Source organism: Catharus ustulatus, chromosome 32 (genome assembly GCF_009819885.2).
Source record: "Catharus ustulatus isolate bCatUst1 chromosome 32, bCatUst1.pri.v2, whole genome shotgun sequence".
NCBI lineage: Eukaryota > Metazoa > Chordata > Aves > Passeriformes > Turdidae > Catharus > Catharus ustulatus.
This window is the reverse complement of record NC_046252.1, coordinates 311,485-325,912: the sequence shown is the minus strand read 5'-3', so window position 1 is coordinate 325,912 and position 14,428 is coordinate 311,485. Positions and strand designations below refer to the sequence as shown.

Below are 14,428 nucleotides of genomic sequence, written 5' to 3'. Positions count from 1 at the left end.
GGGGACTGGGAGGAACTGGGGGGACTGGAGGGGACTGGGAGAATTGGGGGGGACTGGAGGGGACTGGGAGGGACTGGGGGGAACTGGGAGTCACTGGTGGTCACTGGTGTCTCCGGGGGGCGGGGCCGCTGCCCGCTGTCCCCTCAGGTGTCCCCGCTGTCCCCAGGTGTGGCCCGGGCAGGGGGGGCGGCCGGGCCCCCCCCGGCGAGACCCCCCCCAGGCCCCGCCAGCGCTGACAGGTGAGGGGCGGTGGCGATGTCCCTGTCCCCAGTGATGTCCCCATCCCTGTCCCTGTCCCCAGAGATGTCCCTGTCCCTGTCCCCAGAGATGTCCCCAGCGATGTCCCCATCCATGTCCCCGTCCCCAGCCATGTCCCTGTGTCCCCATCCTTGTCCCTGTCCCCAGCGATGTCCCCAGCGATGTCCCTGTCCCCAGAGATGCCCCCATTCCTGTCCCGGTCCCCAGTGATGTCCCTGTCCCCAGTGATGTCCCCATTGCTGTCCCTGCCCCTTTTTATGCCCCCTGCTGTCCCCAAGTCGTGTTCGGTGTCCCCCGCCTCTGACGTGTCCCCAAGCCTTCACCCGTGTCCCCAGTGCTGTCCCTGTCCCCACCACTGTCCCCTGTCCCCATCCCTGTCCCTGTCCCCGTCCCTGTCCCTGTCCCCATCCCTGTCCCAATCCCTGTCCCCACCCTGTCGCTGTCCCCAGGCCGCCATGGGGGACGCCGGGGGGGCGTTCGGGCTGGCACTGTCCCTGTCCCCACCCTGTCGCTGTCGCTGTCCCCAGGCCGCCATGGGGGACGCCGGGGGGGGTTCGGGCTGGCACTGTCCCCACACTGTCCCCACACTGTCCCCACCCTGTCGCTGTCCCCAGGCCGCCATGGGGGACGCCGGGGGGGGGTTCGGGCTGGCGCTGCCGGAGCTGCGGGCGCTGATGGAGCTGCGGGGCTCGGAGGCGCTGCTGAGGCTGCAGCAGGACCTGGGGGGGGTCCCGGGGCTCTGCCGCCGCCTGCGCACCTCCCCCACCGACGGTAACCCCCGGGACCCCAAAAATCATCGGGGATACCCCAAAAATTCACCGGGATACCCCAAAAATCATCGGGAACCCCAAAACTCATCGGGATACCCCAAAACTCATCGGGATACCCCAAAAACTGAGCGGGACACCCCAAAAATTAACCGAGAACTCCTAGAAACTCACTGGACACCCCAAAAATCATCGGGAACCCCTAAAAATTCACCGGGACGCCAAAAAATCATAGGGAACCCGAAAACTGACCGGGACACCCCAAAACCTCATCGGGATACCCCTAAAATTCACCGGGATACCCCAAAAAACTGACCGGGACCCCAAAAACTGACCGGGGAACCCCAAAACCTCGTCGGGATACCCCTAAAACTCATCGGGACACCCCATAAATCATCAGGGAACCCCTAAAAACTGACCGGGACCCCAAAAACTGACCGGGACCCCAAAAAACTGATCGGGACCCCAAAAACAGACCGGGACACCCCTAAAAATGACCGGGACACCCCAAAAATTCACCGAGAACTCCTAAAAACTCATCGGGATACCCCAAAACCTGAGCGGGACACCCCTAAAATCATCGGGACCCCCAAAAAATCATCGGGACACCCCAACCTCCCCCCCGGGACCTCCCAAACTCCACCGGGACACTCAAAACCCCGGGGTGGCCCTGGGGGTGACACTCGTGTCCCCAGGGTGACCCTGCCCGTGTCCCCAATGTGACCCTGGGGTGTCCCCCGTGTCCCCAGGGTGAATGTCCCTGTCCCCAGGGCTCTCTGAGGGTCCCCAGGGTGGCTCTGGGGGTGTCCCCGGTGTGACCCTGGGGTGTCCCCGGTGTGACTGTCGCTGTCCCCAGGGCTCTCTGAGGCTCCCCAGGCTGGCTCTGGGGTGACACCCGTGTCCCCAGTGTGACCCTGGGGTGTCCTCTGTAACCCTAGGGCTGTCCGACGGTCCCCAGGGTGGCTCTGGGGGTGTCCCCCCTGTCCCCAGGGTGGCTCTGGGGGTGTCCCCGGTGTGACTGTCGCTGTCCCCCGGGCTGAGGCTCCCCAGGGTGGCTCTGGGGGTGTCCCCAGTGTGACCCTGGGGTGTCCTCCGTGTCCCCGGTGTGACTGTCGCTGTCCCCAGGGCTGCCCGAGGCTCCCCAGGGTGGCTCTGGGGGCGTCCCCCGTGTCCCCAGGGCTGCCCGAGGCTCCCCAGGGTGGCTCTGGGGGTGTCCCCCGTGTCCCCAGGGCTGCCCGAGGGTCCCCAGGGTGGCTCTGGGGGTGTCCCCCGTGTCCCCAGGGCTGCCCGAGGGTCCCCAGGGTGGCTCTGCCCGTGTCCCCGGTGTGACCCTGGGGTGTCCCCGTGTCCCCAGGGCTCTCTGAGGGTCCTCAGGGTGGCTCTGCCCGTGTCCCCAGTGTGACCCTGGGGTGTCCCCGTGTCCCCAGGGCTGCCCGAGGCCCCCCCGGAGCTGGAGCGGCGCCGCCGGGCGTTCGGCCGGAACTGGATCCCCCCGCGGCGCCCCAAGAGCTTCGCGGCGCTGGTGTGGGAGGCGCTGCAGGATGTCACCCTGGTCATCCTCGAGGTGGCCGCGCTCGTGTCCCTCGGCCTCTCCTTCTACGCGCCCCCCAGCGCCGCCGATGAAGGTGACACCTCTGTCCCATCCTGTGACCCCATCCCTGTGTCCCCATGTCCCCATTCTGCTGCCTTCTCTGTGTCCCCATGTCTCTGTGACCCCATCCCTGTGTCCCCATCCTGTGACCCCATCCCTGTGTCCCCATGTCTCTGTGTCCCCGTCCTTGTGTCCCCATCCTTTGACCCCATGTCCCCATGTCCCCATCCCTGTGTCCCCATCCCCATGTCCCTGTGTCCCCATGTCCCTGTGTCCCCGTGTCCCCATCCTGCTGCCATCTCTATGTCCCCATGTCCCTGTGACCCCATCCTTGTGTCCCCATCCTGTGACCCCATCCTGTGACCCCATGTCCCCATGTCCCCATCCCTGTGTCCCCATCCCCATGTCCCTGTGTCCCCGTGTCCCCATCCTGCTGCCATCTCTATGTCCCCATGTCCCTGTGTCCCCATCCTGTGACCCCATCCTGTGACCCCATGTCCCCATGTCCTCATCCCCATGTCTCCATGTCCCCATCCTGCTGCCATCTCTGTGTCCCCATGTCCCTGTGTCCCCACCTGCATGGGACACACTGGTGTCCCCACATGTGTCACACATCTAACCACGTGTCCCCACGTGTCCGTCCCCACATGTCACCTCTGTCCACACGTGTCCTGCTCTCGGTGTCCCCATGTCCTCAACCCATGTCCCCACGTGTGTCATCGTGTCTCCACGTGTGTCACCATGTCCCCACGTGTCACCCCATGTCCCCAGTGTGCGGGCAGGTGTCGAGGGGCACTGAGGATGAGGGTGAGGCTGAAGCCGGCTGGATCGAGGGCGCTGCCATCCTGCTCTCGGTGTCCCCATGTCCCCAGCCCCATGTCCCCACCTGTGTCACTGTGTCCCCACGTGTCCCCCTGTGTCCCCAGCGTGCGGGCAGGTCTCGGGAGGCACGGAGGATGAGGGTGAGGCTGAAGCCGGCTGGATCGAGGGCGCGGCCATCCTGCTGTCAGTGTCCCTATGAGTGTCCCCATGTCCCAAATCCCATGTCCCCACGTGTGTCACCGTGTGTGTCACCGTGTCCCCACGTGTCCCCCTGTGTCCCCAGCGTGCGGGCAGGTGTCGAGGGGCACAGAGGACGAGGGTGAGGCTGAAGCCGGCTGGATCGAGGGCGCGGCCATCCTGCTCTCGGTGTCCCCATGTGTGTCACCCATATCCCGATGTGTCCCCACATGTCCCCACGTGTGTCCCTGTGTCCCCAGCGTGCGGGCAGGTGTCGGGAGGCACTGAGGATGAGGGTGAGGCTGAAGCCGGCTGGATCGAGGGCGCGGCCATCCTGCTCTCGGTGGCCTGCGTGGTGCTGGTGACGGCGTCCAACGACTGGAGCAAGGAGCGGCAGTTCCGGGGGCTGCAGAGCCGCCTGGAGCGCGAGCAGCGCGTGGCCGTGCTGCGCGGGGGACACCTGGCACAGGTGCCCGTGGCCGACCTGGTGGTTGGGGACATCGTGCAGGTCAAGTACGGTGAGTGACAAAGAGGGGGGACACCGGGGGGGAGGGGTGGGAGTGTCCCCGTGTCCCCATGTCAGTGTTGTCTGCTGTCCCCATCCCTCTGTCCCCATCGTCCACCCCCATCCTGATGCCACCACGTGTCCCCATCCCTGTGTCCTCTTGTGTCCCCATCCCCGTCCCCTTCCCTTGTCCCCATTCCTCTGTCACCAGCCCTCTGTCCCCATCCCGATGCCATCCCCTGTCCCTGTGTCCCCATCCCCTGCCCCCATTCCCTGTCCCCATCCCTGTGTCCCCACCCCTGTCCTCACCCCTGTCCCCACCGTTTTGTCACCATCCCCATCCTGATGCCACCACAGCGTCCCCCATCCCTGTGTCCTGTTGTGTCCCCACAGCCATGGGCACACGAGGGCACATCAGGGGACATCACAGGGTGTGGGGACACCCCAGGGGACATCACAGGGTCTGGGGACACCAAGGGACATCAGGGGACATCACAGGGTCCATGGTCACACCAGAGGACACCACAAAGTTCTGGTGACACTGCAGTGACACAGCCCCAGTGCCTGGTCTGGGGACACCCCAGGGGACATCACCGGGTCCATGGTCACACCAGGGGACATCACAGGGTGTGGGGTCACCCCAGGGGACATCACAGTGTCCATGGTCACCCCAGGGGACACCAGGACACAGCACGAGGTCCCTGTTCCACACCAGGACACACCACAAAGTTCTGGTGACACCGTGGTGACACAGCCCCAGTGCCCGGTCTGGAGACACCCCAGGACACCCCCACTCCCCCCGGTGACACCGTGGTGGCCCTGTCCCCTCCCCAGGTGACCTCCTGCCAGCTGATGGCGTCCTGATCCAGGGCAACGACCTCAAAATCGACGAGAGCGCCCTGACCGGGGAGAGCGACCACGTCCGCAAGTCCCTGGACAAGGACCCGCTGCTGCTCTCGGGTGAGGGGACATTTGGGGACAGCGGGGACAGCCAGGGGACACCAGGGGACACCTCCCTGAGCGCCCTGTCCCCGCCAGGCACGCACGTCATGGAGGGCTCGGGCAGGATGGTGGTGACGGCCGTGGGGGTGAACTCGCAGAGCGGGATCATCTTCACCCTGCTGGGCGCGGCCGGCGACGACGAGGACGACAAGGACAGGAAAGGTGACACCGGGTGGCACCGGGGGTGGTTGGTGGCTTCGTGGGGGCTGGCACTGGGTGGCGCTGGGGGTGTCCCCAAGGAATCTGGCACTGGGTGGCGCTGGGATTGTCCCCACGGGAGCTGGCACTGGGGTTGTCCCCAAGGGAACTGGCACTGGGTGGCACTGGGATTGTCCCCATGGGAGCTGGCACTGGGATTGTCCCCAAGGAATCTGGCCCTGGGTGGCGCTGGGGGTGTCCCCACAGGAGGTGGCACTGGGGGTGTCCCCAAGGAATCTGGCACTGGGATTGTCCCCAGGGGAGCTGGCACTGGGTGGCACCAGGGGTGGCTGGTGACCTCGTGGGCTCTGTCACCTTGTGTCCTCATGTCTCTCCCATGTCCCTGAGGGCTCCAGACCCCTCTGTCCCCATTTGTCCCCTTCTGTCCCCTTCTGTTCCCCTCTGTCCCCAAGCCCCTTCCATGTCCCCAACGTCTCCTGACCCCCCTGTCCCCCCCTGTCCCCCTCTGTCCCCATGTGCCACCACCCCTCCCATCCCTGTCCCCACCACTGTCCCCACCCCTCCCCATCCCCCGAGGGCTCTCCCTGTCCCCCCCAGGTGACATTCCGTGGTGTCCCCATCCCCGTTTGTCCCCCGAGTGCTCTCCCTGTCCCCCCCAAGTGACATCCCGTGGTGTCCCCACCCCCGTTTGTCCCCCGAGAGCTCTCCCTGTCCCCCCCAGGTGACATTCCGTGGTGTCCCCGCCCCCGTTTGTCCCACAGGGAAGCCCCAGGACGGCGCCGTGGACGCCCCACAACCCAAAGGTGCTTTGGGGTCGGGTGGGGACAACCCCAAAGCCCCCGTGCCTGTGTCCCCTCTTGTCCCCCTGCCACGTGGCCGGTGTCCCCAGGGAAGCGGCCGGACGGCGCGGTGGCCATGGAGATGCAGCCACTGAAGAGCGCCGAGGGAGGGGACACCGCGGACGGGCCGGGGACGCGGCCCCGAGGTGGCCCCAAGAAGGAGAAGTCCGTGCTCCAGGCCAAGCTGACCCAGCTGGCCGTGCAGATCGGGAAGGCAGGTGGGGCTGGGGTCCCCAAACGAGGGGACAAAGGGTTGGGGACACATCCTGAGGGGTGGGGACACTGAGGACAGGCTACGGACATCCCTGAGGTGGCCCCAGGAAGGACGAATCAGTGCTCCAGGTCAAGCTGACCCAGCTGGCCGTGCAGATTTAGGGTCTGGGGTGTCCCCAAATGGGGTGACAGGGACCTTGAGGACCTTGGGGACCTTGGGGACACATCCTGAGGGGTGGGGACACTGAGGACAGGGTGGGGACATCCCTGAGGTAGCCCCAAGAAGGAGAAGTCCGTGCTCCAGGCCAAGCTGACCCAACTGGTCGTGCAGATAGGGAGGGTTGGTGTCCCCAAATGGGGTGACAAGGACCTTGGGGATCTTGGGGACACATCCTGAGGGGTGGGGACACTGAGGACAGGTTGGGGACATCCCTGAGGTGGCCCCAGGAAGGACAAATCGGTGCTCCAGGTCAAAGTGACCCAACTGGCCGTGCAGATCGGGAGGGCTGGTGTCCCCAAATGGGGTGACAGGGATCTTGGGGACATTGGGGACCTTGGGGGCCTTGGGTGATCTTGATGATCTCGAGGACCCTGGGGGATCTTGGAGACCTTGGTGACCTCAATGACCTCACTGACCTTGATGACCTTGGTGCCCTTGGGGACTTTACTGACCTTGGTGCCCTTGATGACCTCGATGGCCTCACTGACCTCGGTGTCCTTGTTGACCTCACTGACCTCAATGACCTCTGTGCCCTCTGTGCCCTTGGTGCCCTCAATGACTTCGATGAATTTGGTGACCTTGGTGACCTTGGTGACCTCACTGACCTCCCTGACCTCTGTGCCCTGGGTGACCTCGGTGCCCTTGGTGACCTCAATGACCTTGATGAACTTACTGACCTTGGTGCCCTTGGTGCCCTCGCTGACCTCACTGACCTTGATGACCTCACTGACCTTGATGACCCTGGTGCCCTCAATGACCTTGATGACCTTGGTGACCTTGGGAACTTTGCTGACCTTGGTACCCTTGGTGACCTCAATTACCTCGATGGCCTCGGTGACCTCGATGACCTTGGTGCCCTCAATGACCTCGCTGACCTCTGTGTCCTTGGTACCTTTGGGGACTTTGCTGACCTTGGTGCCCTCGATGACCTCGATGAATTTGGTGACCTTGGTGATCTTGGTGACCTTGATGACCTCAATGACCTTGGTGAACTTACTGACCTTGGTTCCCTTGGTGCCCTCGATGACCTCACTGCCCTCATTGACCTCTGTGCCCTCGGTGACCTCAATGACCTTGATGAACTAGGTGACCTCGCTGACCTCACTGACCTCGATGACCTCTGTGCCCTCTGTGCCCTCGGTGACCTCGATGACCTCAATGACCTCAATGACCTCAATGACCTCAATGACCTCGATACCCTTGGTGACCTCAATGACCTCAAGACCTCAATGACCTTGATGACCTTGGTGACCTGATGACCTCAGTGCCCTCACTGCCCTCGCTGACCTCTATGCCCTCTGCCCTCAGTGCCCTCAGTGCCCTCAATGCCCTTGTTGACCTCAATGACCTCACTGCCCTCGCTGACCTCTGTGCCCTTGGGGACTTTGCTGACCTTGGTGCCCTCGCTGACCTTGCTGACCTCGATGCCCTTGATGACCTTGGTGCCCTCGGTGCCCTTGGTGACCTCGATGACCTTGCTGACCTTGGGGACCTCGGGTGACCTTGATGACCTTGATGACCTTGGGGGCCTTGGGGACTTTGCTGACCTTGGTGCCCTCAATGACCTCTGTGCCCTCTCTGCCCTTGGTGACCTCTCTGCCCTTGGTGACCTCGATGACCTCGATGACCTTGGTGCCCTTGGTACCCTCAGTCCCCTTGGTGACCTCGATGACCTCACTGACTTTGATAACCTTGATGACCTTGGTGACCTTGGGAACTTTGCTGACCTTGGTGCCCTCGCTGACCTTGCTGACCTCACTGACCTCGATGACCTTGATGACCTTGGTGACCTTGATGACCTTGGGGACCTTGGGGACTTTGGTGACCTTGGTGCCCTCAATGACCTCTGTGCCCTCTCTGCCCTGAGTGACCTCTGTGTCCTTGGTGCCCTTGAGGACTTTGGTGCCCTCGGTGCCCTTGGTGACCTTGATGACCTCGATGACCTTGGTGTCCTCGCTGTCCCCGCGCAGGCCTGGCCATGTCGGCCGTCACCGTCATCATCCTGGTGCTGTACTTTGTCATCGAGACGTTCGTGGTGCAGGGCCGGCCGTGGCTGCCCGAGTGCGCCCCGCTCTACGTCCAGTACTGGGTCAAGTTCTTCATCATCGGCGTCACCGTGCTGGTGGTGGCCGTGCCCGAGGGGCTCCCGCTGGCCGTCACCATCTCGCTGGCCTACTCCGTCAAGGTGGGGCGGGACCTGCCTGGCTGTGTCTGTCTGTCTGTCCATGGCTGTGTCTGTCTGTCTGTCTGTCTGGCTGTCCATGGCTGTGTGTCCATCTGTGTCCAGCTGTCTGTCTGTCCATGGCCATCTGTGTCTGTCTGTGTCTGTGTCTGTCTGTCTGTCCCTGTCTGTCTGTGTCTGTCTGTCTGTGTCCGTCTGCCTGTCCATGGCTATCTGTCTGTCCCTGGCTGTGTCTGTCTGTCTGTCTGTGTCTGTCTGTCTGTCCATGGCTGTGTCTGTCTGTCTGTCCATGTCCGGCTGGCTGTGTCTGTGTCTGTCTGTCTGTCTGTCTGTCCATGGTTGTGTGTCCATCTGTGTCCAGCTGTCTGTCTGTCCATGGCTGTCTGTGTCTGTCTGTCTGTCCATGTCAGTCTGTCTGTGTCTGTCTGTCCATGGCTGTCCCTGTCTGTGTCTGTCTGGCTGTGTCCATCTCTCTGTCTGTCTGTCCATGGCTGTCTGTCTGTCTGTCCATGGCTGTCTGTCTGTCTGTCCTTGTCTGTATCTATCTGTCTGTCCATGTCTGGCTGTCTATGTCTGGCTGTCCATGTCTGTCTGTCTGTCTGTGTCTGTTTGTCCCTGGCTGTCTGTCTGTCCATGACTGTCTGTGTCTGTCTGTGTCTGTCTGTCTGTCCATGTCCGGCTGTCTGCTGTCCCTGTCTGTCTGTCCGTGTCTGTCTGTCTGCCTGTGTCTGTCTGTCTGTCCATGGCTGTCTGTCCGTCTGTGTCCGTTTGTCTATCCATGTCCATCTGTCTGTCTGTGTCTGTCTGTCTGTCCATGTCCATCTGTCTGTCTCTGTCTGTCTGTCCACGTCCATCTGTCTGTCCATGTCTGGCTGTCTGTCTGTCCCTGTCCGTCTGTCCCTGTCTGTCTGTCTGTCCATGGCTGTCCGTGTCTGTCTGTCCATCCATGCCTGTCTTTCTGTGTCTGTCTGTCTGTCCATGGCTGTCTGTCCGTCTGTGTCCGTTTGTCTGTCCATGCCCATCTGTCTGTCTGTGTCTGTCTGTCTATGTCCATCTGTCTGTCTATGTCCATCTGTCTGTCCATGTCCGGCTGTCTGTCCGTCCGTCTGTTTGTCTGTTTGTCTGTCCGTGTCCATCTGTCCAGCTGCCTGTGCCCGTCCATGTCCATCTGTCTGTCTCTGTCCGTCTGCATGTCCCTGTCTGTCTGTCCCTGTCTGTCTGTCTGTGTCCGTTTGTCCATCTGCCTGTCTGTGTCTGTCTGTCCAGCTACCCGTGCCCATCCGTGTCTGTCCGTGTCCGTCTGTCTGTTTGTCCGTTTGTCCGTTTGTCCATCTGTCCATTTGTCCCCCCTTTCCTCATCACAGAAAATGATGAGGGACAACAACCTGCTCCCGTTCTTCCCTTTTTATCCCCATTTTGCCCATTTTTCCCCCAGGATTCGCCCATTTTTCCCCATTTCCCCCAGGATTTTTCCCATTTTTCCTATTTTCCCCCCAACCCCCCCAGAAAATGATGAAGGACAACAACCTGCTCCCATTTTCCCCATTTCCCCAGGATTTTCCCCTATTTTCCCATTTTTTCCCCCATTTTCCCCCATTTTTCCCCATTTTTCCCCCACGATTTCCCCATTTTCCCCAGAATTTTCCCATTTTTCCCCATTTCCCCCCAGAATTTTCCCATTTCTCCCATTTTTCCCCCAACCCCCCCCCAGAAAATGATGAAGGACAACAACCTGCTCCCATTTTCCCCATTTCCCCCAGGATTTTCCCCTATTTTCCCCCCAAGAATTTTCCCATTTTTTCCCATTTTTTCCTCATTTCCCCCCAGAATTTTTCCCATTTTTCCCATTTTTTCCCATTTCTCCCATTTTTTCCCCCCAAACCCCTCTAGAAAATGATGAAGGACAACAACCTGCTCCCATTTTCCCCAGGATTTTCCCCTATTTTCCCATTTTTTCCCCCATTTTTCCCCATTTCTCCCCCTATTCCCCCCAGAATTTTCCCATTTTTCCCATTTTTCCCATTTTTCCCCATTTTTTTATCATTTCTCCCATTTTTCCCCCCAAACCCCACCAGAAAATGATGAAGGACAACAACCTGCTCCCATTTTACTCCTTTTAAACCCCATTTTCCTCATTTCCCCCTGTATTCCCCCCAGGATTTTCCCCTATTTTCCCATTTTTTCCCCATTTCCCCCCAGAATTTCCCCATTTTTCCCATTTTTTTCCCATTTTTTTTCCCATTTCTCCCATTTTTCCCCTAACTCCCCCTCCAGAAAATTATGAAGGACAACAACCTGCTCCCATTTTCCCCATTTCCCCAGGATTTTCCCATATTTTCCCCCCAAGAATTTTCCCATTTTCCCCATTTTTTCCCATTTTTCCCATTTTTCCCCCAAACCCCCCCAGAAAATGATGAAGGACAACAACCTGCTCCCATTTTCCCCAGGATTTTCCCCTATTTTCCCATTTTTTCCCCCATTTTCCCCCATTTTTCCCCATTTTTCCCCCACGATTTCCCCATTTTCCCCAGAATTTTCCCATTTTTCCCCATTTCCCCCCAGAATTTTCCCATTTCTCCCATTTTTCCCCCCAACCCACCCCAGAAAATGATGAAGGACAACAACCTGCTCCCATTTTCCCCATTTCCCCAGGATTTTCCCCTATTTTCCCCCAAGAATTTTCCCATTTCTCCCATTTTTCCCCCCAAACCCCCCCAGAAAATGATGAAGGACAACAACCTGCTCCCATTTCCCCATTTCCCCATTTCCCCAACTATTTCCCCCATGATTTTCCCCTATTTCCCCCATTTTTCCCCCACGATTTCCCCATTTTCCCCAGAATTTTCCCATTTTTCCCCATTTCCCCCCAGAATTTTCCCATTTCTCCCATTTTTCCCCCAACCCCCCCCCAGAAAATGATGAAGGACAACAACCTGCTCCCATTTTCCCCATTTCCCCCAGGATTTTCCCCTATTTTCCCCCCAAGAATTTTCCCATTTTTTTCCCATTTTTTCCTCATTTCCCCCCAGAATTTTTCCCATTTTTCCCATTTTTTCCCATTTCTCCCATTTTTTCCCCCCAAACCCCACTAGAAAATGATGAAGGACAACAACCTGCTCCCATTTTCCCCATTTCCCCAGGATTTTCCCCTATTTTCCCCCAAGAATTTTCCCATTTTTCCCATTTTTCCCATTTTTTAATCATTTCTCCCATTTTTCCCCCCAAACCCCCCCAGAAAATGATGAAGGACAACAACCTGCTCCCATTTTCCCCAGGGTTTTCCCCTATTTTCCCATTTTTCCCCATTTCTCCCCATTTCTCCCCCTATTCCCCCCAGAATTTTCCCATTTTTCCCATTTTTCCCATTTTTTTCCCATTTCTCCCATTTTTCCCCCCAAACCCCCCCAGAAAATGATGAAGGACAACAACCTGCTCCCATTTTACTCCTTTTAAACCCCATTTTCCTCATTTCCCCCTGTATTCCCCCAGGATTTTCCCATTATTTTCCCCCAAGAATTTTCCCATTTTTTTCCCATTTTTTCCCATTTTTCCCATTTTTCCCCCAAACCCCGCCCCCAGAAAATGATGAAGGACAACAACCTGCTCCCATTTTCCCCAGGATTTTCCCCTATTTTCCCATTTTTCCCCATTTTTCCCCAGAATTTTTCCCATTTTTCCCATTTTTTTCCCATTTCTCCCATTTTTCCCCCAAACCTCCCCCCCAGAAAATGATGAAGGACAACAACCTGCTCCCATTTTCCCCAGGATTTCCCCCATTTCCCCCCCTATTTCCCCCATTTCCCCCAGGATTTCCCCCAGGATTTTCCCATTTTTCCCATTTTTTTCCCATTTTTTCCCATTTCTCCCATTTTTCCCCCAACCCCCCCCCCAGAAAATGATGAAGGACAACAACCTGCTCCCATTTTCCCCAGGATTTTCCCCTATTTTCCCATTTCTTCCCCTATTCCCCCCAGAATTTTCCCATTTTTCCCATTTTTTCCCCGTTTTTTTCCCATTTCTCCCATTTCTCCCCATTTTTTTATCATTTCTCCCATTTTTCCCCCCAAACTCCCCCAGAAAATGATGAAGGACAACAACCTGCTCCCATTTCCCCCAGGATTTTCCCCTATTTTCCCATTTTTTCCCCCATTTTCCCCCATTTCTCCCCCATTCCCCCCAGAATTTTCCCATTTTCCCCATTTTTTCCCCATTTTTTTTCCCATTTCTCCCATTTTTCCCCCCAAACTCCCCAGAAAATGATGAAGGACAACAACCTGCTCCCATTTTCCCCATTTTTCCCTGTTTTTTCCCCATTTCCCCCCAGGATTTTCCCCTATTTTCCCATTTTTTCCCCTATTCCCCCCAGGATTATCCCATTTTTCCCATTTTTCCCCGTTTTTTTCCCATTTCTCCCATTTTTCCCCCCAAACACCCTCAGAAAATGATGAAGGACAACAACCTGCTCCCATTTTACTCCTTTTAAACCCCATTTTCCTCATTTCCCCCTGTATTCCCCCCAGGATTTTCCCCTATTTCCCCCATTTTTCCCCCACGATTTCCCCATTTTCCCCAGAATTTTCCCATTTTTCCCCATTTCCCCCCAGAATTTTCCCATTTCTCCCATTTTCCCCCCAACCCCCCCCAGAAAATGATGAAGGACAACAACCTGCTCCCATTTTACTCCTTTTAAACCCCATTTTCCTCATTTCCCCCTGTATTCCCCCCAGGATTTTCCCCTATTTTCCCATTTTTTCCCCATTTCCCCCAGGATTTTTCCCATTTTTTCCCGTTTTTTCCCATTTCTCCCATTTTTCCCCCCAAATTCCCCCAGAAAATGATGAAGGGCAACAACCTGCTCCCATTTTCCCCTTTTAAACCCCATTTCCCCCCTTTTCTCCCAGGATTTCCCCCTATTTTCCCATTTTTTCCCAATTTCCCCCCAGAATTTTCCCATTTTTCCCCATTCCCCCCAAAATTTCCCATTTTTTCCCATTTTTTCCCATTTCTCCCATTTTTCCCCCCAAACCCCCCCAGAAAATGATGAAGGACAACAACCTGGTGCGGCACCTGGACGCGTGCGAGACCATGGGCAGCGCCACGGCCATCTGCTCGGACAAGACGGGCACGCTGACCACCAACCGCATGGCCGTGGTCCAGGCCTTCGTGGGGGGCTCGCACTTCGGCCACCCCCCGGCCCCGGCCGCGCTGGCCCCGGCCACGCTGCAGCTGCTGGGCCAGGCCATCGCCATCAACAGCGCCTACACCAGCAAGATACTGGTGAGGGCACTGGGAGGGCACTGGGAGGGAACTGGGAGGGGATTTAGAGGGGGGTTTAGGGGGGTTTTAGGTGGGATTTTAGGGAAATTTTTTGGGGGTTTGTGGGTCCAGGTCATTGACATGAACAGTGCTTACACCAGCAAGATACTGGTGAGGGGAGCTGGGGGCACTGGGAGGGGACTGGGAGCACTGGGAGGGGACTGGGAGAGGATTTGAGGGGGGTTTGGGGGGATTTTGGGGGGTGGTTTTTGGGGATTTATGGACCCAGGCCATCGCCATAAACAACACCTACACCAGCAAGATACTGGTGAGGGGACTGGGAGGGGACTGGGAGCACTGGGAGGGGATTTACAGGGAATTTCGGGGGGATTTGAGGGGGATTTTGGGGGGATATTTGGGGAGTTTGTGGGTCCAGG

At 58.1% G+C, this 14,428-nt stretch overlaps 1 protein-coding gene across 1 annotated transcript; it reads left to right on the top strand.

The window, feature by feature from the left end:
• The first annotated feature begins 872 nt into the window (after positions 1 to 872).
• Positions 873 to 14,323, top strand: ATP2B3 (ATPase plasma membrane Ca2+ transporting 3). The gene is made up of 11 exons (XM_033083455.2): positions 873 to 1,029; positions 2,453 to 2,650; positions 3,876 to 4,133; positions 4,955 to 5,080; positions 5,159 to 5,284; positions 6,043 to 6,084; positions 6,171 to 6,338; positions 8,524 to 8,738; positions 13,770 to 14,012; positions 14,153 to 14,162; positions 14,310 to 14,323. The coding sequence occupies exons 1-11, from the start codon at positions 879 to 881 to the stop codon at positions 14,321 to 14,323; spliced, it is 1,551 nt and encodes a 516-aa protein (XP_032939346.1). The 5' UTR covers positions 873 to 878.
• Positions 14,324 to 14,428: the final 105 nt, after the last annotated feature.

Excerpts from the sequence above, each read along its gene's own strand:
- ATP2B3 (XM_033083455.2), top strand. The coding sequence starts at position 879 with ATGGGGGACGCCGGGGGGGGGTTCGGGCTGGCGCTGCCGGAGCTGCGG. Across the intron at positions 1,030-2,452 it reads GCGCACCTCCCCCACCGACG|GGCTGCCCGAGGCCCCCCCG; the intron begins GTAACCCCCGGG and ends CCGTGTCCCCAG. Across the intron at positions 8,739-13,769 it reads CGCTGGCCTACTCCGTCAAG|AAAATGATGAAGGACAACAA; the intron begins GTGGGGCGGGAC and ends AAACCCCCCCAG.